This window comes from Vulpes vulpes, chromosome 12 (assembly GCF_048418805.1).
Source record: "Vulpes vulpes isolate BD-2025 chromosome 12, VulVul3, whole genome shotgun sequence".
In the NCBI taxonomy this organism is placed as follows: Eukaryota; Metazoa; Chordata; class Mammalia; order Carnivora; family Canidae; genus Vulpes; species Vulpes vulpes.
Window position 1 is genome coordinate 166,085,070 of NC_132791.1, and position 26,488 is coordinate 166,111,557.

The window sequence follows — 26,488 nt, forward strand, 5'->3', positions numbered from 1 at the left end:
TTAGTCTAGACCAGCCTTTATTATTATTTTTCTTTAGTCCATTTCTGGGGATAGTCAGGGCCTGTACCTTTAGCACAGACATGACAACCAGTATCAGACTGAGGGTGGGGGGGCAGGCGAAGAGCCCACTGTGCTGCCCCAGGTTGGGGGTGGTGGAGGACGGCACGTGTGGGTGTGACCAAGCGGGTGGGCAGCCAATGGGGGTGATGGAGGCAACACTCACTCTTCACCGTTAGCAGCCATGGCAGGGAGACGCTGGGGTGAGTGTGGAGCAGCAATGCTGGTGGCCCCAGCTGGCAAGGCTGCTGAGTCGCATGAATGCAGTAGGCGATGGTGCATTTGAGCTCACTCTGGAGAGCAGGCACCAGAGAAGAAGCTGTGTCACTCATAGATTTAACCACACAAACACAGTTTCTTCTGGAAGGTGGCAGCACTTACCTGGGCGCTTCTGGGGCCGATCATAACCAGCACTCGCTGCAGGATGACACTGACAGGACATCGCAGGGCCCTTCCAGGCCTTTCTCCTCCACCAGAGAGCTTGCAGTTGGCAATGGTGGCTGGGATGTAAACCCACGCACTCTGGCTTCAGAATCGTGATCTCAGCTACTGAACCATGTTGCCACGCTCGCTGGGACATTCTGGGCTTTCTTTTCTCTTGGAAATCAGAAACAGGGTGATCAGGATGGCAGAGGCTGTTCTTTCAAGGGCGGCAGATAGTCAGAGGGCAGCTGGGGCAGGAAGGGAAGCCGCCCCAGGGCTTCAAAACACTTCCCCAGCAGTTCTGGGACCCAGTGTGAGAAGCAGGGCTCTCCTCACCTCTGCCCAGGGGAAGAGAAGGGGCCGTGAGCAGAAAGGACAGGTGGCTGGAAAGTAGCAAAAGGACAGCAGGATGCTCGGGATCTCACCGAGCTGACTGGGCTCTGAGAAGCAGGACAGAAAGGCAGGGAAGGAGGAGCTCAAAGCGAATGGCTGGGACCCAGCAAGTCCAAAGGCAGATTTGGGAAGATTTCTTGTTGCCACTAACAGTTGGTCTTGAGAACCACACAGGTAGCAGGTAGCCTGCCCAGCACAGCACCCGGCACCCAGCAGGTGCCTGACAAATACTCGACCCTCCACGTTCCATGACTCACAGCTTTGGTCCTTCTGCTTTACAATGAGACCATAAACCATTCCTGCTGGAACCATAAACCTTTCAGGGAAAGACCAGCAGCAAGAGGCTGGTAGGTACCTCCTAAGAGCAAGTGCATGTAGGGCCGAGTGGGAGGTGGTGAAAGCTGCATGCAGGCCCCCATCACCGTCTACAGTAAAGTGTACCTGAATCACCTGCAGAATGCCCTCTTCCCGAGTACCTGGGGACTACAATGTATCCTAACTGCCCTACACTAGGGCCGCCATCACTAACCCCACAGGTGGGGCTTAGAGCTCAGATCACTCCTTCCCAGTCCTGGGAGCTGCAGGTCCCAGATGGAGGTGTTGGCAGGCTGGTCTGTGCTGAGGCCTCTCTACGTGGCCTGCATCTTGTCCTTATGTCCTCACGGGGCCTTCCATGCATGTGTGTCTGATTTCCTTAGCTCCCCCAGTCATTGGGATCAGGGTCCACCCTCCTGATCTCACTTTATCACCTCTTTAAAGACCTTATCCCTAAACAGAATCACATCTTGAGGTCCTGGAAGTCAGGACATCAACAGGTGAATTTTCAGAAGACAACTCAGCCCCTAAGAGCTCCCTTTCAAAACCATGTAATGTTATTTTAACATTACATGTTAATGTAATGGAACATTACATTGTGGAACACCGACATGACCCCCCAGGTGCCAGCTCTGCCCACTTTTTTTTTCCTTTTTTTTTTTCTGCCCACTTTCTAGATGGGAATGCTTGGTGAGCCTGGGCAGGTAGAGAATATCAAGCATGCCTCACTGAGCTGCCAAGCAGTTGCTTAAACTGTTGTTTAAGACAATAGTCTATCGCAAGCATAAATAAGGTAATTCATGTAACGACTCAGTCTCCAATGCGCGGGCTGGGGCATAGTGGGCAGAGATGGGCGGACAGCTGGAGGTTCTCAGGATCAGGGGGTGGGAGACCCAGGAGCACTGAGCTCTGGTCCCTCTCTGGTCCCCAAGCAGGAGGGAAAGGCAGCAGGGTGAATACACGCCCAGAGGAACTAAAAGCAGGGACCTGAACAGGTATTGGTACACCTGTATTCACAGCAGCATCACTCACAGTGGCCAAAAGGTGGAAGCAAACTAAACGTCCGTCAGTAGATGAGTGGATAAACAGAATGCAGTCCATCCACACGGTGGAGGATCACTCAGCGCTAGGAGAGTTGTCGTGACACCTGCTAGCATGGATGGCCCTGGTGGACACTCACAACAGGACAAACGCTGTAAAATCCCATTTATATGAGGCCCCTAAGAGAGTCAGATCCATAGAGGAAGATGGGGGTGCTGGAGGTTTGGGACAGGATGGGGAGTTAGCGTAATGGGGACAGAGCTCCAGCTGTGGAAGATGGAAAAGTCTGGGGATGGGTGATACTGTTTGCATTACAGTGTGAATTGTTCTTAATGTCCCTGAGCTGATAAAAAAAAAAAAAAATGGTTAAGGTGGCAAACTTTAGGCTACATACATATTATTTTTAAAAAAGATTTATCTATTTAGTTTGAAGGGAGAGAGAGAGAGAGAGAGAGAGAGAACACATATGGCAGGAGGGGCAGGGACAGGGAGAGAGAATCTCAGGCAGACTTGGCACAGAGGACAGAGCCCCACTTGGGGTTCAGTCCCAGGACCCTGAGATCACGACCTGAGCTGAAACCGAAACTCAAGACACTCAACTGGCTGAGCCTCCCCACCATGTGCCCCAAGGCGATGTGTATTTTAGAACAATTTTTTTAATGCTATAAAACAAAAAGAGAAAATCTGAGGATCATGGGAGTTACTTTAGGCTTACAGGAGTACACTTTGCTCTTCATTCTTGGTACTCAGCTTTGAAATTTCAAGCTTTACTCCCTATTTTCCACCATCTTCAAAATACTTTAAAGGAACAAGTAGAAAATCAGAATAATGTGACTTCTGATTTATCATCCCCTCTGTGACCTAACAGGCGTTAACCCTACCACTCAGAGTAGGAAAAAATATATAATTATTCACTGGAGAGGCCCTATGAGGAGTTACTTCATACGTGTGGGTGAGACCTACAGTGAAGGTGCTAGTGGGGCATCTAAGTACAGCCCTCTCTTAGGGGGCGGGTTCATTTAACGTTCCTATTAAATACGGGAGGCTTTGCCCCCAAGCACGTGGTCACACAGGGAACAGAGCATGATTTACATAGTCACGGTAACAACAGAGCAGTACCTAGGGAGGCTGGGGGAGGCAGGAATGTGGTTGGGACGGAAGAGAACCCCTTATTTCTACTCAGCGGTCAGCAACAGATGCTCTCCAGAACTGAAAGAACACGGACATCGCCCGCTCTCTGCCCATGGACTCTGCCGAGTAAGCATCGCTGAAGTCTAAGCGCCACCACCACCGCCATCATGTCTAAGAGTTTCCCAAAGAGCCTGAGCAGCTGCGGAAGCTCTTCACCAGAGGTTTGAGCTTTGAAACAACCGATGAGAGTCTGAGGAGCCATTTTGAGCAATGGGGGACGCTTACGGACTGTGTGGTAATGAGAGATCCAAACACCAAACACTCCAGAGGCTTTGGGTTTGTCACGTATGCCACCGTGGAGGAGGTGGATGCAGCCATGAGTGCAAGGCCACACAAGGTGGATCAAAGAGGTGTGGAACCGGGATCCCTGGGTGGCGCAGCGGTTTGGCGCCTGCCTTTGGCCCAGGGCCTGATCCTGGAGACCCGGGATCGAGTCCCACATTGGGCTCCCGGTGCATGGAGCCTGCTTCTCCCTCTGCCTGTCTCTGCCTCTCTCTCTCTCTCTGTGACTATCATAAAAAAAAAAAAAAAAAAAAAAACTAAAAAAAAAAAAAGAGGTGTGGAACCGGGCAGCCTGGGTGGCTCAGCGGTTTAGCGCTGCCTTCAGCCCAGGGCCTGATCCTGGAGTCCCGGGATCGAGTCCCACATCGGGCTCCCTGCATGAAGCCTGCTTCTCCCTCTGCCTGTGTCTCTGCCTCTCTGTTTCTCATGAGTAAATAAATACAATTTTTTTTTTTTTTTAAGAGTTGTGGAACCAAAGAGGGCTGTCTCAAGAGAAGATTCTCAAAGACCTGGTGCCACTGAACTGTGAAAAAGATTTTTGTTGGTGGCATTAAAGAAGACACCGAAGAACATCATCTAAGAGATTATTTTGAACAGTATGGGAAAAACTGAAGTGACTGAGATGACTGATTGAGGCAGTGGCAAAAAGAGAGGTTTTGAACATTTGATGACCATGACTCTGTAGACAAGACTGTCATTCAAAAATACCATACCGTGAATGGCCACAACTGTGAAGTAAGGAAAGCCCTATCTAAACAAGAGATGGTTAGTGCTTCATCCAGCCAAAGAGGCTGAAGTCGTTCCGGAAACTTTGATGGTGGTTGTGGAGGTGGTTTTGGTGACAATGACAACTTTGGTCGTGGAGGGAACTTCAGTGGTCAAGGTGGCTTCGGTGGCAGTCAAGGTGGTGGTGGATACGGTGGCAGTGGGGATGGTTATAAAGGATTTGGCAATGACGGAAGCAACTTTGGAGGTTGCGGAAGCTATAATGATTTTAGAACAATCAATCCTCAGATTTTGGATCCATGAAAGGAGAAAATTTTGGAGGCAGAAGCTCTGGCCCCGATGGTGTTGGAGGCCAATACTTTGCCAAACCACGAAACCAAGGTGGCCATGGTGGTTTCAGCAGCAGCAGCAGCTATAGCAGTAGCAGGTTTTAATTACTTCCAGGAAACAAAGCTTAGCAGGAGAGCCAGAGAAGTGACAGGGAAGCTACAGGTTACAAAAGATTTGTGAACTCAGCCAAGCAGTGGTAGCACAGCCTAGCTGCTGCTTCAAAGAAAACATGTTTTAGACAATACTCATGTGTATGGGCAAAAAACTCAAGAACTGTTTTGTGACTAATTGTATAGCAGGTTATTTTAGCTTCTGTTCTGTGGAGAGTGTAAAGCATTCATTCCAACAAAGGGTTTTAATGTAGTTTTTTTTTTTTTTTTTTTGCACCCATGCTGTTGGTTGCTAAATGTTAACAGTCTGATCATGATGCTTAATACATGTTTAAAAAAAAAAAACAAGACATGAAAAAAATCAAGAAAGAAAGAATATGAGCAGGTAATTTAGAAATATGGAGGAAAAAATTTGAATAGTGGCCGCCTTTGGGGGTGCCTGGGGGGGTGCACATTGGTTAAGGGTCTGACTCCTGCTTTCAGCTCAGGTCCTGATCTCAGGGTCATGGGATAGCACTCCATTTCTGGCTCCATGCTCTGTGTGGAGTCTGCTTAAGATCCTTTCTCCCTCTGCCTCTCCTGCTTGTACTAACTGTCTCTCTAAAATATAATAAATAAATAAATAATTAATTAAAAAATATAATAAATAAATCTAAAAAGAAGGGAGGGAGGGAAGGAAGAAGGAAGGGGTGCCTTTGATGAACCAAAACCTGGAGGTGGCGAGTATGGAAAAGGCTTGGTAACTGAGTTTAAAATCATGTATATACAATATGGTCTTGGTCTGTTCAGGCTTCTGTAACAAGATACCACAGACAGGGGCAGGAGGAGGTTCATAAACCACCACTGATCTCTTGCAGCCCCAAGGGGCTACAAGTCCAAGCCCAGGGTCTTGGCAGAGGACCCGCTTCCTGATTCACAGACGGTGTCCCCTTACTGTGTCCTCACAAGGGCAGATGGGGCATAGGTGCGCCCTCTTGGGGCTCTGCCCTCAGGGCTCTAATCCCATCATGAGGCTCCCACCCACCTCCTCCTGACACCATCACACTGGGTGCGGTCCAACATAGGAACTTGGGGAGGCGGTTCGCTCTTTTGCTTTTTTTTTTTTTTAAGATTTTATTTATTTGTTTATTTATTCATGAGAGACACACAGAGAGAGGCAGACATAGGCAAAGGGAGAAGCAGGGTCCTTGGAGGGAGCCTGACACAGAACTTGATCCTGGATCTCGGAAATCACACCGTGAGCCAGAGGTAGACCCTCAACCACTGAGCCACCCAGGCATCCCAACTCTGTTGTCTTAATAGATATCCGTGCTGTCCTTTGCACCACAACTGCAGCAGAAACCGAGGCTCACAGGTGACCTGTCTTCAGAGAATATACCGTGACTGCAGCCCACAGCAATCTATCATCAGTCTTTCAGAACACGTTTTAGTGGCTTTGCACAAAACAGAAACACAACTGCAAGAAAAATCTGAAACAATAACCATCAGAAATGCAAATGTAAACAACGAGATACTATTTTTCACCATCAGACTGATGAGCTGTGCGCTGAAGGTGTGCATACTTCTACACTTTGGTGGCCAGGCTTCAACAACTGATTCAACATCCTTCCAGGAACTTGCCAACAGCTATCAAAACTACCTGACATGGGCAGCCCCAGCGGCTCAGCGGTTTAGCGCCGCCTGCAGCCTGGGGTGTGATCCTGGAGACCTGGGATCAAGTCCCACGTTGGGTTCCCTGCATGGAGCCTGCTTCTCCCTCTGCCTGTGTCTCTGCCTCTTCTCTCTCTCTCTCTGTGCCTATGAATAAATAAGTAAAAAAATCTTTAAAAGAGAAAAAGATTTTAAAAATTTAAAAAACAAAAACAAACAAAAAACTACCTGACACATGTTACTTGGCCAGGTGATTCTCATTCCTGAAATTTCTCCTACACAAAAAGCAGTTTATCCTACTAAAAAATTGGTCACCACATAACTGTGCTCCAACAGGAGGCGAGTTGTAAAAAACTAAGGCAGAGACACCAGAACCAGGGAGCACTTTTGTTCTGAATTAGGGTGATCTCCAAGAGGCACCTACACGGGGAAAAAAGGTCTTGCCATTTATCAAGTATAAACTGGTGATAGAAAGATACATAAAGCTCGGCTAACTCCTAACACTTTCTGGAAGATAACTGGGTGGTGGTAGAACTCATTCTGAATGTCACAACTCCACTGAAATCGGAGCCATTTTAAAGGTAAAAATGTTTACAACAGGAAGGGGAAACTGGGAGTCATGGTTTAATGGCGAGGGAGTTTCAGTGTCAGATAAAGGTTCTGTGGCTACATCCTGGTGATGGCTGCAAAATGAGAATGTACTTAATGCCACAGAACCACACCCCTGAAAATGATGAAAATGCTAACTTTTGTTACAAATATTTTATAATAAAAAACTTAATGTGCATATAGACACGGCAACTCAAAAAAAGATCCCTGGTTAACTGAGCTTAAAAAAAAGGGAGTGATGAGGGCACCTGGTGGCTTAGTTGGTTAAGTGTCCAACTCTTGGGAGACCTGGGTGGCTCCGAGGTTGGGCGTCTGCTTTCAGCTGTGGGCATGATGCCCAGACGGAGATCCAGTCCACACTGGGCTCCCCGCATGGGGCCTGCCTCTCCTCTGCCTGTGTCTCTGCCTTTCTCTCTGTGTCTCATGAATAAATAAATAAGTAAAAAATTTAAAAGCATCTAACTCTTGATTTCTGCTCAGGTCATGATCTCAGGGTGCTGGGATGGATCCCCCAGTTGGGCTCCATACTCAGCGGGAGTCAGCTGGAGATTCTCTCTCTGCCTCCCCCTCTTCCACCAAAATAAGTAAATATATCTTTAAAAAAGCCGAGAGGAGGAATGAGGCTTGATAGAGTCTATCTATGAAGCAATTCATCCCTTAGCATCCCCCCAACCCAGAGGTGCTGCCCAGCACAGGTCAGGGCAGAGGTGCAGACCGTGCGCACCGCGGGGACGGGGGAGCCGGGCGGGCGGGGGAGGGGAGGACCGTGCGCACCGCGGGGACGGGGGAGGGGAGGACCGTGCGCACCCCGGGGACGGGGGAGGGGAGGACCGTGCGCACCGCGGGGACGGGGGAGCCGGGCGGGCGGGGGAGGGGAGGACCGTGCGCACCGCGGGGACGGAGGACCCCGGCGGCACCCTTGGCGCGGTCACCCTGTCTGTGGTCCGGAGCTGCTGAGGGGGTCTGAGCTCCTGGCCGCCTGGAGCCCAGCACCGCAGGGCGGACCCTCGGGGTCGGGTCCCTACCGCCTCCGCCTGCGGAAACCCTCCGCTCCGCGGCAGCCCAAACTTCCTCCAAGGAAGTCGGACGCCACGCGCCTGCGCAGACCCCCGCGCCTGCGCAGAGCCGGCGCCTGCGTAGACTCGGCGTCAGGGCTTGTTCCCGCGCTTGCGCAGAGCGGGCGCGCGGCCTCCGGCCCACGGGGGCGGGCCCAGAGTCGGCAGTCCATCGTTCGATCCCTCCCATTGGCTGAGCTGTGGAGCGGAGGCCGGGCCCACCGCCAATTGGGCGGCGTGCGGACAGACTGTCCCTGAGAGCCAATCGCGGGCGAAAGAGGTGCGAGCCGGCCGGAGGTCGGCTGCCTGCGGCGTTAGCTGTTTCCTGGCTATGGCCTCCGAGAAGCCGCTGGTGGCCGTGACCTGCACGGCGCCGGTCAACATCGCGGTCATCAAGTACTGTGAGTGCGCGGCCCGGGTGCCAGGCACGATCCGTGCGGACGTCCACCCGCGGGCCGGGCCGGGGTGGGGGGGCAGCGTCCACGCGGGGCGACCCCTCTGCGGGGGCGAGACGGGGGGGCAGCGTCCACGCGGGGTGTCCCCCTCTGGGGGGGCGGGACGGGGTGGGGGGGCAGCGTCCACACGGGAGGTGGGAGGTCCACCTCCCCGGGGGTGGGATGAGGGCGGGTGGACAGTGTTCATGCGGGATGGGGGTGGGGGGGCAGGGCCCACCAGGATGGCCCCCCTGGGGCTGGGCTCCCACAGTCTACCACAGGCTCTCAGCACCGTCCCCCTGGGCCTGCTGTCCATTTCTATCATGTTCTCATCTGAAGAGGCTGTCACTGGCATCACTGCCCGTGTTGCCTTTGAGAATGCCTCTGGTCACTGTGACTGTGGTGCATAGTCCAGGCGGTTGCTTGTGTCATCACTGGCTCTTTTACTGCTGAGTCCTGTGCCCTGGTGGGGGCGTCCCACACTTTGCTTAGCAGCTGCCTTCTTCCTGGGTCCAGCCTACTGTGAATAAAGCCGCTGCAAAATTTTGTTGTGGGTGCATATGTGAATGCAAGTTGTCTCCTTGGGGGACAAATGTCTGGGCATGCCGCTGCTGGCTCCTAGGGTTCCTAGGGTAGTTGTATCTTAGTTTTTTAAAGAAAGTTAAACCTCCCACACTACATTCCCACCAGCAGTGCTTGTGTGACCAGCTCCTTGGCCTGTGATGTTGTCACTAGGTTTTATTTTAGCCGTTCTGATCGGTGGGGTGTCATCTGATGGTGGGTTTACTTTGCAGTCTTCTACTGGACAGGATACTGAACACCTGGTCACACGCTCTCTGTGTGTCCTCTTTGGTGAAATGCCTCTTTGGGTCTTAGGTCTGTGTTCTCATTGGGTCATGTACTTTTTTACCGTGGAGTTTTGAGACTTCGCTCTGTGTTCTAGATTCTGATCATGTGTTGGATGAGTGGTTTGCAGAGATTTTCTACCACTCAATAGCTTGTTTTTTCATCCTCCTGGCAGGTCATTTTGTTTGTTTGTTTGTTTTTTTAAGATTTTATTTATTTATTTGAGAGAGACAGAGAGCATGCGTGAGCAGAGGCAGCCTGCAGAGGAGAAGCAGATCCCCTGCTGAGTGGGGAGCTGACCCCATCAGCCATGGGGCTCCATCCCCAGAACCTGAGATCATAACCTGAGGCAGACGCTCTGCCGATGGAACTCCTAACAGGGTTTAAAATTAAGGTGAAGTCCAGTGTGTTAGTTTTTTCATTTATAGGTCATGGCTTTTGGTGTCAAGTCAAAGACTCAGTTGCCTGGCCCTACAACCTGAAGATTTTCTCCCATGTATTTTTCTAAAGGTTTTATAGTTTTACGTTTTTTTTTCTTAAAGAATTATTGAATTATTTATTTATTAATTAATTAATTCATTCATTCATTCATGAGAGACACACAGAGAGAGAGAGAGAGAGGCAGAGACACAGGCAGAGGGAGAAGCAGGCTCCATGCAGGGAGCCCGACGTGGGACTCGATCCCAGGTCTCCAGGATCATACCCTGAGCCAATGGCAGGCACTAAACTGCTGAGCCACCCAGGGATCCCTGTAGTTTTACGTTTAAAATTTAAATCTCCATTTTAAATTGTGTTCTGTATAAGGGATGAGCCCCAGGTTGAGGTCTGTGTTTTGGCCTAGGGATGTCCAGTTATTCTGGCAGTATTTTCTGAGAAGACCATCCTTTCTTCTGAAATGCTTCCACACTTTTGTCAAGAATCAGTTGCGGGGACCCCTGGGTGGCTCAGCAGTTTAGCACCTGCCTTCGGCCCAGGACGTGATCCTGGAGACCCGGGATCGAGTCCCACGTCAGGCTCCCTGCATGGAACCTGCTTCTCCCTCTGCCTGTGTCTCTGCCTCTCTCTCTCTGTCTCTCATGAATGAATAAATAAAATCTTTTTTTTTTTTTTTTTTTTTAAAGAAAGAATCAGTTGGGCATATTTGTGCAGGTCTGTGTCTGGGCTGTCTTGGGTCCCCTGCCAGGCAGTAGTCCTCATTACCACCTGTAACAATCTATCATCCCAAGACCCCACACATGTGCTGCACGTTGTGCGTGCTTCATGGAGAGCTCTGCGATGTCCGACCTCCAGGAAGATTTCCTTTGTTGCTGGTATGCCAGGAGTCAGGGGGTCTTGAGTGTCTCCAGGGAGTCAGAGCAGAGAGCTTGGAGGTGTTTTCAGTAACCAGGGCTCCTCCTGTTTGGGAGGCAAGAACCTTGCCATCAGGGTGCTCAGGGCTGGAAAGCACTCCAAGGTAATTTGCTGAATGAAATGAAACAGGAAAAAACAGAATCAGTGAAACAGGGAAATGGACTGGCCTCCAACTCTGCTCTGGGATTGGGAGCCTAGTGAAGTAGGGAGCAATCCAAGAGGACTTCCTGAAGGTGAGGGCACAGCAGGAAGAGGACTTATGTGATGCTGTAAGGGAGCAGGCTCCAGGCGGATGGGGGAGTGGTGAGAAGGAGTGAGGGTGACTGGGGAGCACTGGTGGGCAGGAGTGAGGGCAGCAGCGTGCTGGTTGCCAGGGCTGGGAAATGGACTGGCCTGGCCTTGGGTTATCTGTTCCAGGGGGGAAGCGAGATGAGGACCTGGTTCTGCCCATCAACTCCTCTCTGAGTGTCACTTTGCACCAGGACCAGGTTAGTGTGGATCTGTACTAAATGCCAAAGTAAATACTTACCAAACATGGTTGAACTTCTGTGTGGTGATTGGTAGTGGTGACTTCCCAGCCAGAGGGTCCCGCCCCCATGTCGCATGCACTCCTAAGCTCCCCAGGCTTCTTTGGAGGGTGGAGGCCTTTCATCCTGTCCCCACGCCCATGACTCCATTGTGGGCGGTGAAAGTGCTGGTGACCAGGCCTGGCACTGAGCCGGCCATGTGGGTTGGAGACTTCCTCACTGCCCAGCCTCTGCCTCCACGGCCCTGTCATCCGGGCAGGACATCCCTGCCCCTGAGTGGGAGGCCAGGAAAAGCTGTCATATGAAGGCCTCCCTGGGGGACGGGGACCTGGCCCTGAGGTAGCCTGTGTTTCTTCTCCCAGTTGAAAACCACCACCACAGCAGCCATTAGCAAGGACTTCACTGAGGACCGGATTTGGCTGAATGGCCGGGAGGAGGATGTGGGGCAGCCCCGCCTCCAGGCCTGCCTCAGGGAGAGTAAGTGGGGCCCTGAGGGATGTGAGCACTGCTGAGGCTGGCCACAAGGCTCCTGACTCCGCTGTCCCTCCTTCACTCTGGGTTGGGTCTGAGTGCACAGAAGTGCTGCTGCCTCTCGGCCACTCTAACCTCCCGCCCCACCCCTGCCCCTTGGGTCAGGGGCTGCCTGTGAGCACAGCCGGAGCTGGGCGTGGGGCTGGGGCTGGGGTCCAGGGCTTTTCCGCAGAGGAAGGTCTGCATAAAGCCTGGGGCAGAGGCTGGGTTTCAGTGGGTGAAATGCCAGGAGCAGGTCAGGGCCACTCTGCCCAGTGGCCGTCTCCCATGTTCCTGCAGTACGCCGCCTGGCCCGGAAGCGGAGGAGCACCGGTGATGAGGACCCCCTGCCCCTCAGCCTCACCTACAAGGTTCATATCGCATCTGTGAACAACTTCCCCACGGCTGCAGGCCTGGCCTCTTCGGCGGCAGGGTATGCCTGCCTAGGTGGGTGAGGGCCCCCCTGGGTGCTGTGCTTTGACCGGCGGCACTTCACATACTCGCCATCTTCAGGGAACCTACAGCCACACGTCTGAACATTAAAATGTCCCCAGAGCACTGTGTGTAGGGTCCTCTAGGTTGTATGTGACAGAAAGTCATCTCGAACTTCCTTGAGCCTAAGAGGGCCAATTTCTTGGCTTATGTACCAGAATCCTGAGATGTAGCTAGCTTCAGGTACAGCTGGCTCCAGGTGCTCCGACAGGCCCATTGACACCTGTCTACCTCCCTCCGAAGCCCTGCTCTGCTTCCTCTGGCTGGCTCAGTGTCCAGTAGGCCCTCCTGACCTGGGTAGGCAGTGGGCTTACAGTCTGTGCCTTGGTAGAAACCCCAGCGGTAATGCATCCTTACTCAGCCACCTTGTGTGCCCATGCTTAAGCTACCCTTGATGACTGACAAGTACAGGGGGACCCCCAGTGTTGGGTCCCCAGCTCCGTATCCTGCATCAGACCTTGGCCCTAGCCAGCGCTGCTCCCTCACACCCCTCTTGGCCAGCTGCCACGCTTATGCACACTCATCAGGCCTCTCTGCCCTGATCTCTGCTCCACATGGCTTTTCAAAGTCTTCATCCTCTTCTCACCCATCTGAGCCCCTGCGCCCTTCCCCCTGTGCCTGCAGCGTATACCCTGGCCCAGGTCTACGGGGTTGACAGTGACCTCTCGGAAGTGGCTCGCCGGGGCTCAGGCAGCGCCTGCCGGAGCCTGTATGGTGGCTTCGTAGAGTGGCAGATGGGGGAGCGGGTCGATGGGAAGGACAGCATCGCCCGGCAGGTGGCCCCCGAGTCACACTGGCCTGAACTCCGAGTCCTCATACTTGTGGTGAGTGAGGCTGGGAGGGGCAGCTCTTCCTGGTCTGGGGGCTCCCTGCGTGATAGACATGCCTGGCCCAGCATTGAGTGGCTCCCCACCCTGCAGTGAAGAGGCTGCTGTTCCTAGGGCTGCCCTGTCCACAGCCCAGGGGAGAGATGGGACGGGATGCACGTTTCAGGCTGGGCCTACAGGGCGGGGTCCAGGCCATTTCTCTTCGTGCAGGTGAGCGCAGAGAAGAAGCTGATGGGCAGCACGGCAGGCATGCAGACTAGTGTGGAGACCAGCCCCTTGCTCAGGGTAAGGCTGGTGCTAGGACGGGTGAGCGGCTGCCTGGGGCATGTTCTTTAAAGCCAAGCTGGTCTGCTCTGCTCAGCTCCCTGGTGGGGCTGCCGGCCGCCCTGCACATCTTGGGCTCTGAACATGGTAGCAGCCAGCACCTCACCAAAATATGCCTTGTAGTTCCGGGCTGAGTCGGTGGTGCCAGCGCGCATGGCAGAGATGACTCGCTGTATCCAAGAGCGGGACTTCCAGGGTTTTGGCCAGCTAACCATGAAGGACAGCAACCAGTTCCATGCCACCTGCCTAGACACCTTCCCGCCCATCTCCTACCTGAGTGACACCTCCAGGCGCATCGTCCACCTGGTGCACCGCTTCAACACCCATCACCGGCAGACCAAGGCAAGGCGGTGGGGGCGGGTGGAAGCTGATGCTGCTCTTGCCGGCTCCCTGAGCTTGCGGGGTGTCCCTTAGAGCTGCAGTGAAGCCAGGCTGGGTCCAGCACAAGCCTGCCCATGACAAGACTTCTCGGCATATGCTTTACCATGCGGCCTGCTGAGGGAGCATAGCCTGTGTCTGAAGACACGGTCCCAAGTCAGTGGGCAAGGGTGCCGTGCTGCACCCCAGCTGTGCACAGTCCCGGGTCTCTGGGTCTCTGTGGCAGATGAGAGGTGGCGCCAAGCCACCCACTCCAGAGACTCACACTGACCACGTGGGTTCCAGGTGGCATACACGTTTGACGCAGGCCCCAATGCCGTGGTCTTTACCCTGGAGGACACTGTGCCTGAGTTTGTGGCTGCTGTTCAGCACTGCTTCCCTCCTGAGTCAAACGGAGACAAGTGAGTTGGGGGTTGCCCACATTTGGGAGGGGTGGAGGGAGGAGCAGGTTTCCTGCTGAGATCCAGGACTATGGCAGCTGAGGCCGCGGTGCTGGGGGGGGGGGGGGGGGCGTCCCATGGCAGGTTCTAGTCTCTACAGGGGCCACGGTGTGTCACCTTGTGTGCCTCTCTGTGACCACCACGTGTCACAGCCCTGTGGCCATATGTGCAGGTACATGCTGGGAGCAGTGCCTGTGGCCTCATAGTAACGCCTGGGCCTTTGGACTTGTCCCTTTGAGTGGTTTCAGTGCAGGGACACTTTCCAGCTAGGGGTGCAAGGGAGGATGTGGGTGCGGTGTGTGTCACCATAGTTGGGGCAATACCGGCTTCTAGTGGGTGGGGTGAGAGACTGACTTCCTCACCATGTGGACAGGCCTCATGACCAAGGACGCCCCCGAGGCATCTGGTGTCCTTGTGGGCGACTCTGAATCCATTGCTCCTGTCACCTCATGGGTGGTTTGTGGCTTTTTGTGTTCCAGGGAACATGTCCCTGGACTTGCACTTGGATTGAGGTGTTTGTTGTCTTTTTTATTTTTTTTAAGACTTTATTTATTTGGGAGAGCGAGAGTGCATACACATGTGCTCATGTGTGGGGGGAGGGCAGAGGGAGAGGGAGAAGCAGACTCTCCGCGGAGCTCGAAGCCTGACGTGGGGCTCTGTCCCAGGACCCCAGGATCATGACCTGAGCCGAAACCAAGATTTGGTTGCTCAGGCGCCCGTGAGGTGTTTCCTTCTTAAGTTTTGCTCCCCCCAGGCCAAGTGGGAGCCATGGGTGAGCCCTTCCCCTTCTGGTGTCCCCAGCCAGGCTCTCGCTCACTCATCCTCGAGCCTGGCTTTGTGTGTGAGATAAATACATACCGTCAACCATTTACCATTTCAAGAACTTCAGGCGCACAACCAGTGGCTTTACCCGCCCTGTTGTGCAAGCAGCACTGCCATCTGGTTCCGGGGATTATGCATTTCCCCAAAAGACACCTGCCTCCTGACCCCCCAACCATAGCCTCCCTGCCCCGGCAGCCGCCAGTCTGCTTCCTCTCTCGCATCTGGTGTCTGCATACCTCTCATCTGTGGCCTTGGCACCTTCCTGCCTGACTTTCCCCAGGTTTCTGAAGGGGCTGCCTGTGAGACCCACCCCACTCTCAGACGAGCTTAAAGCTGCGCTCGATGTGGATCCTATCCCGGGCAGCATCAAGTACATCATTGCCACCCAGGTGAGGCCTGGCAGCCAGCTCGCCCTGGCCCTGCAGCCTGGCCACGGGGGGTGCGTCCAGCTTTGTGGGCTCAGACCCAGCCTGCTCGCAGGTGAAGGGCTCCCTTTAGCCGACCTCTTAGCTGGGGAGCCAACTTGCTGAGAGTACGAGCAGAAGAAGCAGTGACACTACTTTTCTGGTTTTTAGAATGTTACAGTATGGCTTGTCCCATTCGTTCACTTACCCTCCAGGTGGATGTTTAAGGACCCCCAGTGTTGTGGGGTGCTGTTCCCCGTGTAGAGGGGGAGACTTAGAGGGACATATGGTACTGGGGATCCTGGGAACCCCAGGACTCACCCCACTGGAGCAGGTCAGAACCCTTGCTTGAATGCCTGAGCCAGCATTTCACTGAGATCTGATTCTCATTCCCACCATCTGAGTGCCCAGGCAGTCTGCCTTCCATCTGGGATGTCTACCCCAGGTCTGGGTGATGGAGGCCAAGTGACAGGGTGCCCATTGTGGGTCAGGGTGTTGGGGTGTCACCACGGGTTGTGAGCTTCTGAGCTGCACTTACCTGCCTCTCCCATTACTCTGACCCGACAGGTAGGACCTGGGCCTCAAATCCTGGATGACCCTCATGCTCACCTCCTGGGCCCGGATGGTCTGCCGAAGCCAGCTGCTTGACCACCTTCCTCCAGGGGAGCCCCCGCTGCTGCCGGGAGAAGGGCACTTCGCTGGGACTGGGGAAGTGGGTGTGGCGCTGGCTGGTCCATGCTTGTTGGGGCTTGAGGGATAGCCACTGGGCTCCAGGCCAGGCCATGTGCTGTGGCTAAGCTGGGTCACTGGAGTGACCATTGGCACCACCCAGGCATCAGGGGTATGCCACCCACCAAGTGCCTCACCTCGCCGCAGCTTGCACCTGGTGCTTTGCAAAGAGGAGAGCTGATGTGAGGGCCAGGGACATGACACTGGGCTCTGAGCTGGACCGTGTGGAGCTGCCAGGCCCCCCTTCGAAGGGCTCTCTGGACTCACCCTCTAAGGTCCTGCCCACTGCCCCAAACAGCAACTCTGCGGGAGATGACTGGGAGTTAGCATCCATCCTCAGAGCTGGAGGACAGGTCACCTCTGCAGACCTCGGGACCCTCCACAAAAGCTTCAAGCTTGAGATAGCCCCCTGTGGCTCCTCTGTCAGACTCAGGCCAACGTTTGTTTATAAAGAGAACACTGGTGTGTGTCCAGTGGGAGGTGGGTGCATTACACGGGAGCCCTGTGGGCTGCAGGGAATAAAGCCAACGTCACTGATGGGGCAGGTGTGATTTTCCTGGTTCCTGTACCAGTGCTCTGGGGTCCCTGTGCTGAGAGGCTGGGAGGGTCTGGGCAGAGCACCTGGAAAAGTTGTCAACTGGCTGTGACCCACATTTGGTGGCTGACACAGTCACTAAAGCTCTGATGGGTGTGAGGATGTGGTTTGGGTCTGGCTTAGGTCCCTATCCACCAAAGAAGGTGGGAATTGGGTTTGTTGGCAGGAGTGCAGGTTGTAGATGTGATTCCTCATAGCCCAGAAGTTTCTGGACTGTGAAACCTCAGGAGTGCCACCCCTCTCTATTTCTGAACCGGCAGGGCAGGCCAGGCATCCAGGAGGAGGTGGACACAGGGGTAACTGTCTGTCCCTCCTCCACCAGGGGCTGGGGCCCTGGCTACTGCTGCTGAAGCACCTGACAGCCTATGACCCTCAGTGCGGGGTAGGGGGGAGGACAAAGGGATGCACTCCTACATTCTGGATTTTCCCAGAAGTTTGGCACATCCTGTCCTCCGGAGTTGGTCTGGTGAGCAGAGGGTTGCTGCAGTGTAACCTGGGCCACATCTCCTCCAGTCCAGGGCCAGATGGGGCAGTGGAGGCTTGGCCTGTCAGTGTCCCCGCAATGAGGACGGGTGTCCAAGGATGCCTTGGTTCACTGTGGGACATCCATTGCGTGGCCGCAGTGAAGGTTCTGGGCCTTTAGACCTGGGACCAGCCTGCCCATGCCTCCTTTGGGAGAAGCCCCTGTTCCCCCCTGTAGGCTGCAAGCTCTGAGCAGAACCCACACGTTCTGAGGTGCCTCCAGGTCACAGCGTGCTCGCCCTGTAGCCCAGCCCGCCGGCAACGGCTCTGATCTTGGGCAGCCCAGGTGATGCTTGGGGAGGGAAGCTGGCGGGACAGGTGCCTGGCACACAGCCAGGGAAACTTGGTGGCCGCCGCCGCCGGTGCCCGGGTGGGGGGGGCGGGAGGAGGAAGTGAGCTGGGGCGGGGGGCGGGGCGCTGGGCCTGCAGGGGACTCCGCCGGGGAGGGGAGGGAGGCCCAGCGTGGACAGGCCCCCAGGGCTGGGTCCCAGCTCTCCGGGGAGCCTCACCGGCCCGGCGGGCGGGGCGGGGGCGCTGGGGGCGGGGCGGGGCGGGGGCGCTGGGGGCGGGGCGGGGCCGGGCCGCGGGGCCCCGCGCTGGGGGCGGGGCGGGGCGGGGGCGCTGGGGGCGGGGCGGGGCGGGCCGCGGGGCCGCGGGCGGCAGTGTCGCAGGGAGCCCGCCGAGCTGTGGTCGTCGCCGCCATGGGGCAGATCGAGTGGGCCATGTGGGCCAACGAGCAGGCGCTGGCGTCCGGCCTGAGTGAGTGCGCGCGGGGGCTGGGGCCGGGCCGGGCCGGGGCCGGGGCCGGGGCCGGGAAGCGGGACCTGCCGCCGGGCGGGGGGCCGGCGGGGTCGGCGTGGGCTGCAGCCTGCCGGGGAGCCGGGCGGCCGGAGGGCTCGGCCCGCGGAGGGGCTTCGGAGACCCTGCCCCCGCCCCCGCCCCCGCCCCCGCCCCGCCGTCCCCTCGGCGGCCCCCGCCCCCCGCCCCCGCCCCGCCGCCCGGACCGCCACCCCGAGAGAGGAAGTTGCAGTCGGGAGTAGAGGCGTTTCCTCCTTGGTGGCTTCCGGGGAGTCACTGCCCCCAGGGTTGGGTAAACCCGGCAAGGGGGCGCCCTGGTGGCCCTGCTGCCCTGGAGCGGGGGGCTGGGTGGCAGGGGCTCTCCGCCTGGGGCCCAGGCCCCCCTGTCCCACAGAATGGCACCCGGGGTTGGAAGGTGGCTGGAGACCCCTAGAGCGCCCTGGTCAGCCCAGCTCCCCGAGGGACTGCTCCTGGGGAAGGATAGCAGAGCCCCAGCACGCTGCCACCTGTGCTCAGGAGCTCTGCTTAGGGAGCATGGGGTCTGCACCCGAGCTCTGTACTCACAAGCAGGAACTTCTCCCCACTGAGTGCGGTAGAGCTGAGTCCACACCAGGGCCTGAGGCAAGAGGGCCAGAGGCTCTGCCTCCTGACCAGGGACCTCCCACTCCCAAAAAGGGCCTATGAATGTGCTGAGGAGGGGGGCTCTCAGCCCAGCACCATTCCCTTGGGACCCCCCTCCCCCAGGCCTCCCTCCACCTGGGGAGGGAACTTGGGGAGGGAAGGCGTACAGGTAGATGAAGTCTCCCCGGCCCTGCGCTGCGGGATCACATTTAGAGTACAGGATCTAGCAGTGTGTTGTGTATCCAGGCAGGTCACCCCCTGCCCTGGGCATCTCGAGTGGCGGAGAGCTCAGTGGGTGGGTCACGTGGTGCTCCCCTCTGTCCCCAGGCTGTCCACTCCAGGCCCTATTCATAGAAGGCCCACTGTGTGCAGGCTGGCCGTCCTGGCCTGGGCTCCTGCTTGCGGTGCTGTGGCACCCAGGCTGCCCTCACAGCCGCTGTGCGTACGGTGCGTTTGGGGTCTGGGCTCAGCCTTCTCCATCATCAAATAAGACAGTTTGTCAGAAGGTCCCCCAGGGCCCTGCTCTGGTTCCTCCCTTGCTGACTTTTCTTCTGGGTGTAAACTGCAGCCTCCAGGGGATGGCTCAGGCCTGATGAGAGCCTAGCCACAGTCATGCTCCACAGGTTTTCCTATTATGGGAAACCCCATATGACCAGATTGTGTCACCTGCTACTGAAAGCCTTCCCATGGCTTTGCAGGACGCATAACCAAAGCCCAACCGATTTTGGCCTCTCCTGCCCCCGATCCTCCGGCCCCCTACCTTCCTGGGCCTCGTCCACAGGGTTCGTTTCTGTCCCTGTTCCCCTGAGCAGACCACAGGGCCTTTGCTGAGGAGACATCTATCTGAAGCATCTGTGGCTGGCTGGCTTCTCCATTGATTTCTCGGCTCAAATAGCCTCCTGCTTGGAGGAGTCTTTCTAGAGCATCAGGCGGAGGATAGCCCCGGACATTGCACCACATTCCCCCGTTCTAGTTTCAATGTTGATTTCTGTTCCCCCTGATGAGACCAGGAGCCCCCCAGGAGCCGGGGCCTCATCGTGTTCCTGCTGTGTCCTAGTAGGGCTCTGTCAGCGTTTGGTGGGTGGCAGACAGTCCTGCCTTCCTGGTGAGTTAGTGGGGTTTCCTTCCGCCCCCCACCCCCACCCCCCTGCTGACCCCAGGCAGCAGAACTGCTGCTCAGGACAGGAAATCAGGCGCCGAAACACAAGGGTGTTGGCTGGATGCAGAATGCCGCCCTTCCCTCTTCCAGCCCACCCGGACCCTGACAGGCCAACAAAATAAGTTAATATGTAGCAGAGCTCAGCACCAGGGATAGGAAATCTGCTGGCAGGAAAAGCAGAGTGAGACTTCAAGGAGATGTGTCTGGGTCAAAGGAAGGGACGCCTAGGGCCTCGAGCTCTTACCTGGTGGGATGTGGGGGCCTAGTGTGGAAACAGGGGAGTTTGGCCTGCGTGGCTGGCCCACACCGGGGAGGGCCTCCTGCATGGGAAACAGTAGGAAGCAGTCCCCCCCGCCCCCCAGGACACTTGCCACCTGCAGCCAGGCCTGGACTTGAAGTCACGAACAAGACAAACCCTTGTGGAAACTCAGGCCTGTGCTGCATGTGGGGAAGGGCCAACCGTCTCCTACCCTGTGCCAGACCGAGAGAGGCCTGTGAGCTGGGCCCAGGCTGGAGAAACCCCGAAGCCCCCCCCAGCAGAGGCAAACATGAACATTGTCTGCAAGGCTGCCGCAGGAAACCAGACTCCACCAGCTGCCAGCTCGTGCCCCCACCCCCCCCCACCCCCCGGGGAGGGCCCTCTCACACCGCCACAGAGCCAGAGCTGCCCAGCCTCTTCAGGACCTGAGAATGTGAGCATGCCTTGATGCCTACCAGTGTCCCAAACTGCTCGGGGAGGGGGGGAGGAGCAGAGAGTTTTATAGCAAAAACAGGACAGCGCAAGATGTGAACTAACACAGAACGTCAAAGAAAAAAGTCATCAAAGGTTAATGAATTGAATGCTCTATAACGATGAGAGGATTTGTGGAATGGAAGGTGGGGCTCAGGGAACCTCACAGCACACAGCCCAGAGACAGAGATGGGGTCATTAAAGAGCAGTTGAGGGGTACCTGGGGGGCTCCGTTGGTGAGGTATCTGCCTTCGGCTCAGGTCGTGATGCCGGGGTCCTGGGATGGAGTCCCACATCAGGCTCCCTGCCCATCGGAGAGCCTGCTTCTCCATCTGCTCCTTCCCCTGCTCATTCTCTCTCAAATAAATAAAATCTTAGAGAGAGGGCAGCCCGAGTGGCTTAGCGGTTTGGTGTCGCCTTTGGCCCAGGGCGTGATCCTGGAGACCCGGGATCGAGTCGCACATCGGGCTTCCTGCATGGAGCCTGCTTCTCCCTCTGCCTGTATCTCTGCCTCTCTCTGTTTGTCTATCTCTCTCTCTGTCTCTTATAAATTAATTTAAAAAGCTTTAAAAAAAATCTTAGAGACGGGCAGCCCTGGTGGCTCAGCGGTTTGGTGCTGCCTTCAGCCCAGGGCGTGATCCTGGAGACCTGGGATCAAGTCTCACGTCGGGCTCCCTGCATGGAGCCCGCTTCTCCCTCTGCCTGAGTCTCGCAAACAGGACAGGCTGCGGGGAGGTGGAGGGGCTTTGAAAATGAGCACCGATGGTAAATAATTAATCATGGTGAGGTCAAGTCCACACATGATCCAGGAAGAGAAGCTTTAGATTTTTTTTTTTAAGATTTTATTCATGAGAGACACAGAGAAAGATCAACATGTCCTGACTGTACCTGGAGTAATCGCTGTTAGTTCTGGGGATGCTCGCACAGCAGGGCGTGGACTTAGACCGCCCGAGCGGTGGACTTTAACACGGCTAAAACAGAACATTTTATGTTATGTATATTTTACCGCAATAAATTAAAAAAAAAAAGATAATTTCTGGGGAGAAAAGATGCAGAGGTATGCCACCTCCAGCAGCCAGCAGGAGGCAGGACCACGTGGGCTGGAGTGACCCACAGCAGCCCCGGGAAGGGCGTGGGGGTATCGGTGTCTGTCAGCTGGAGGCCAGGTGACCAGTGGGACATAGGAGCGCTGTGCAGCCGGGAGCCTCGCCCATCCACAGGAGCACATACAAGGGGACAGTGTCATCTTGAGATGCAGAAAGCAAGCATTCGAAACGGCCAGGGGTCGCAGAGCCCTGCAGAGTGGACGGCTGCGGTGAAGACCAGCCCCAGTGGCCCTCCTGGGGCTCTAAGGCTGGGTGTCCCCCAGCTGCTGCTGGGACCCAGACCTGGCTCCCCCCACGCACTGCTCTTTTCACCCCTTCCCCAACTTGCGTGTCGCTTTCTAGGGGTTTCTCCTCCTGTGTCCCCTGCACAGATAACATGTTGTCCCATGTGGTGGATGATGGCCTGGCCAAGGGAGGGGAGCCCACGGAGAGTGGCCAGAGCACCCTACAGCCCCCAGCCCTGCACCTGCGATGGGGGCACATTCCTGCTAACCTGCTTCTCCTCTGCCCACAGTCCTCATCATGGGAGGCATCGTGGCCACCGCCGGCCAGTTCACCAAGTGGTACTTTGGCGCCTACTCCATGTATCCTGCCACCGCAGAGCCCAGGCTAGGGTCGGGGGCAGGGCTTCTGGGCGCAGGGTGGGGCTGCTGTTGTCCCTGAGGGCACAGCACTAAACAGTTTGCAGAGTGCTGCCCCCATCTGTGGGCCCTTGAGACACTCCACAGCGCTGGGGAGGGCAGGATGGGGCTCGGTCGCACGGTGGGACCGAGCAGGGCAGCAACCTGCCCGAGGCCTGGCGTGGGTCTGCAGCAGGCCCATGAAGACTGGCCTGGGGAGAGGTGTCAGCAGCCCTGAGGCCTTGGGGATTCCTGGGATCCCCTCCATGCCCCTCTATCGGCCGTCCCCCAGGGTTGGCCTGGGATCCATCGGAACAGGCTCAGCCCCTCTGGCCCAGCTGTGACAGGCCTGCCGAGGCAGGCGTGGGGGGGATATAGGGCTCATGCGGGCAGCACAGTGGCAGACTCTGCTGAGTGACCTCTGGGAAGCAACCTAACCCTCTGTCTTCTCATCCGCAAAGGGGGCTCACTGAGACCCCCGGGCTGTGTGGCGACTCCTTAACGGCACCTGCAGCGGAGCAGGCGTGTTTGTGTGCCTGCTGGAGTATCCGCGCGGGAAGAGGAGGAAGGGATCCACCATGGAGAGATGGTGAGCCCCCAGCCCTGCTTCGGGCCACCCCACGGGAGCACCCTCCTTCCAGGGCCTGCCCAGCCACCGTGGCCCCCCACTCAGTCCTAAGGAGGGAAGAAGCCAAGGTGCTCTAGGGAGGAGGGTGCTGTGTGGGATACAGTGTCTTCCCTCCCCTCTGCCTAGTGGACAGAAGTACATGACCAAAGTGGTGAAGGTGTTCGGGCCTCTCTCCAGGAACTACTACATCCGGGCCTTCCTGCACCTTGGGTGAGTCCCCTGTTCCCCAGAGACCAAGATGGCCCTGGTATAAACCCTCCCCATCATCTGGATCAAGTCAGGCCCGTCCCCGCCCAGATATGCTTCCAAACAGAAGCCCAGATCCTGGGGTCCTGAGACCTGCTCTGTCACCTGCTGCTCCCTGATGGCTCACTGCAACCCTAGAAGCTTAAATCAGGAATAGACCAGGCTCTCCCGGGCGGCTCTGCTCACTGCCTTGTGTGTGGGTCTGCTGGTCACTGGCAGGGAGGCCACAACACTCACAGGCCTCTGTGGCTATTTGGGCTTCCCCCTGGCGTGGTGGGTGGGGCCCAGGTGCCAGCACCCCAAGAACAGCCTAAAGGGCCCAAGCTTAGAAGCCTAACCTTTGGCGGGTCTGGGCATCTCCTCCAGCCAGGGTCCTGGGGACCGCACACTAGTCTGCCTTGTCCTGAGATCCTGCAGCCTTTGATCCTGCAGATCCCCTGACTGCCCTGCCACCCCTCCCCAGGCTCTCAGTACCTGCTGGATTCCTGCTGGCCACCATCCTGGGGACAGCCTGCCTGGCCATCGCGAGCAGCATCTATCTGCTGGTAAGTGGTATCCTCTGTGGCCAGCGCTGCGGGCAGAGCCAAGGCCAGCAGCCGGTGTCCTTGCTCACGCCATATCAGGGCCAGTGATGCTGTAGCCACTATCCCCACGTGTGTAAAGTGTGGCAGCTCCCTTATTGGTGCCTCATCCCTGCAAGGGAGTGCTGAGGTCCCCACTCTACAGACCAAGAGATACAAAGTCAGGGAGGTGACCTGGCTGGCCTAGGGTCACCCAGCTAGCCAAGGCCCAACTGGATTGGGACCCACTCATCATATTTGTCTCATCTAAGCCATCCTTGCTGACTTGGGTGCTGTCAGGGGCACTTCCTAGGGAGCTTGTAAACAGCACAGATGCCACCTGGAGGTTTCCCAAGGCTGCCCCGTTGGGTTTGCCTGGAGTTGGGACATAGCAAAGACCCCATTGGAAGGACACCCCTAACCCAATCTTTACAGGAGGGCTGGCGGATACTGGGGAGGACGGCCTGGGTAGAAGCTCTGTGGGGCATGGGCCTTGTGCCCCATGCTTGCCGTCCTCCTGCGCTGCACATTCATCCTTTGCACATATTGTGAGGGAACGGGTGGTGTGTTGTCTGTGCTCTAAGCCGTCCTGCACCTTAGTGACCTGCCCGCCGGCCCCTCGGTGCTCCCTCAGTGGGAGCCCACCCTGTTGCTGGTCTGTGCGTTTGGCTGCTTCCTGCGGCTGGTCACAGGGTGCAGGGAGTGCATGCCCATATCCAGCCCCTGCACCCTCCCTGCATCAGGGGCACCCCACCTGGCTGCCGCGTGCTCCCCACCTAGGCTGGCAGGGCTGCTGGTTCCCACTGGCTGCCCTCTGCTGCACCCAGTCCCTACCCGTTTGTCCAGGGGGCCTTTGTCTTTTCATTACTGACTTGCGGGAACCTCATGTACGTTTTAGTTGTGAATATTCCGTGAGTGAAGGTCAGACCCCGAATACTTTCTCTGCCTCCGTTAGGGGCCTGTGAGCTTGGTGTGAGATCCTCCCCTGGGCAGAGAATGCGAGCGGATCTGTTAGCGTTCTGGTTTGTGCCATGTCTCTGTGCACTCTCGGGTCTGCTTCATGGTCCTTTTTTCAGGGCAGGTGTCCTAGTTTTCAGGTGAGAAGGCGGGACTGCAGATGTTCATTTCATTCTTCTGCTTCATGAGTGACACGATGTCACACTTTTTCTATGTGTCAAGGACCATGGGATACAAATAAAAGAGCACACATTCCCCCGCCCTCCTGGCTGTCCCCGTCCCCTCTCCCCCCCACTCCCCCGCTGCAGGTGCCTGGCCAGCCAGACTGTGTGTGATGGATTCCCAGGCCTGGCCTTATGCCCTAGACCCTGTGGGGAGGCCTGAGCACCTGGAGTGGGCTCCAGGTTGCCCGCCCCCATGTGGGGTCCCTGCTGGAAAGTGAAGCAGCTGAACTCTGAGGTCCTGGCTGTCACTCCAGACATAGTGGGCTCAGACATGGGTCCCACCCTGTTCCTGGGGGCTGAGTTGGAGCACTGTCTGCCCAGCTCTGACCCAGCTCCTTCAAATCGTGCAGGCGGCTTACCACGGAGAGCAGTGGATCCCCATTGAGCCCCAGCCCAAGGAGCGTCCGCAGGTGGGTGGCACCATCAAGCAGCCGCCCAGCAACCCTCCACCGCGGCCGCCAGCCGAGGCCCGGAAGAAGCCCAGTGAAGAGGAGGAGGTGGCAGGTGCTGTGGGAGTTTCCGGTGGCCCCCAGGAAAACCCAGTCCCGGTGATTGATGAGGTTGTATGAGTAGCATCTCTACCTGTTCCTCATGGAGCCCGCAAAATAAACCAAAGAGAGCAGACTCCCTGAGTCCCTGTGTGCATCCCACTCCCAAGCCAGGCATCTCCTCCTTCAGCACTTCTCAGCCTGTCTGCCCCCCTGCTGCCCCTCTGCTGCCCCCCCCCCCCCCGCCCCCCACTGCCCGGCCCAACAGGCCTTGGCCAAAGCCGCCAGGCTCCCGCAGCCCAGGACAGATGCCACCCATGCCACACCAGCCACTGCAGCCACAGGGATGGCCCTGCCCAGTCTGGGCCCTGCTTGAGCTGCTGCCTCTGCCTAGAAGACTGGTCCCCATCCTGGTGGCCTCTGGACCCCCTTGCCCTCTCCTCTCCGTCCCCAGCCTTCCTCCCGGTGGTTCTGTGGTATCTGTCACCTGCGGGGCTCTACTCTCGGCCCAGCCACATGGTGGAAGCTCAGTAACATGCTGACCAAAGCATCCTTCAGATCCCAGACAAAGGTCACTCGTCCCCACTTCCTGGGTGTTTGCTTGCACACAGTAAGCCTTAATCAGGGGTGAACACGGCTGGGCAGGCAGGGAGGTGCTGAAAGCTGCCTTTAGGTGGGCTGGGGAAACAATCTGCGAAGGGGGTTGGAGCCCAGCTGGAGCTGCCCAGGCCCACTGTGTGGCTGCTGAGGCCACACACACATGCCCACTTGGGCTCCGATCCATGACGCTCTGCAGACTGGGATGCCTGGCCCAGGGGCTGCCCCAGGTGGCCTGGCCTTCACATCTGCCTGGGTCTGTGGTGGGGCTGCGGGAAATTCAGATGCTTGGAGGGGATGGTGGGCTGCACAGGCGTGTCACTCCAGAGCCGACCCCCCCCCCCCGGGGGCTTTACCTCAGAGACCGCCCAT

General features: G+C 56.7%; 2 protein-coding genes and 1 long non-coding RNA gene across 3 annotated transcripts; 2 read left to right on the top strand and 1 right to left on the bottom strand.

Moving 5' to 3' along the window:
- Nucleotides 1-8,139, bottom strand: LOC112924623 (uncharacterized). Its single transcript, XR_003235925.2, has 5 exons — nt 8,018-8,139; nt 6,508-6,665; nt 2,221-2,353; nt 439-654; nt 1-350 (listed from the first exon to the last, which is right to left on the bottom strand). It is a non-coding gene; the product is annotated as an uncharacterized lncRNA (long non-coding RNA).
- MVD (mevalonate diphosphate decarboxylase) lies at nt 7,995-16,802 on the top strand. The gene is made up of 10 exons (XM_026004973.2): nt 7,995-8,583; nt 11,230-11,300; nt 11,702-11,816; nt 12,150-12,296; nt 12,966-13,165; nt 13,379-13,453; nt 13,616-13,834; nt 14,156-14,271; nt 15,413-15,521; nt 16,104-16,802. Exons 1-10 carry the CDS (start codon nt 8,514-8,516, stop codon nt 16,182-16,184), a joined length of 1,203 nt encoding a protein of 400 aa, XP_025860758.1. The 5' UTR covers nt 7,995-8,513; the 3' UTR covers nt 16,185-16,802.
- A 1,192-nt stretch (nt 16,803-17,994) lies between these two features.
- On the top strand, nt 17,995-25,655 carry CYBA (cytochrome b-245 alpha chain). Its single transcript, XM_072731363.1, has 6 exons — nt 17,995-18,141; nt 22,311-22,380; nt 22,931-23,005; nt 23,171-23,254; nt 23,754-23,835; nt 25,382-25,655. The coding sequence occupies exons 1-6, from the start codon at nt 18,084-18,086 to the stop codon at nt 25,598-25,600; spliced, it is 588 nt and encodes a 195-aa protein (XP_072587464.1). The 5' UTR covers nt 17,995-18,083; the 3' UTR covers nt 25,601-25,655.
- The last annotated feature ends 833 nt before the right edge of the window (nt 25,656-26,488 follow it).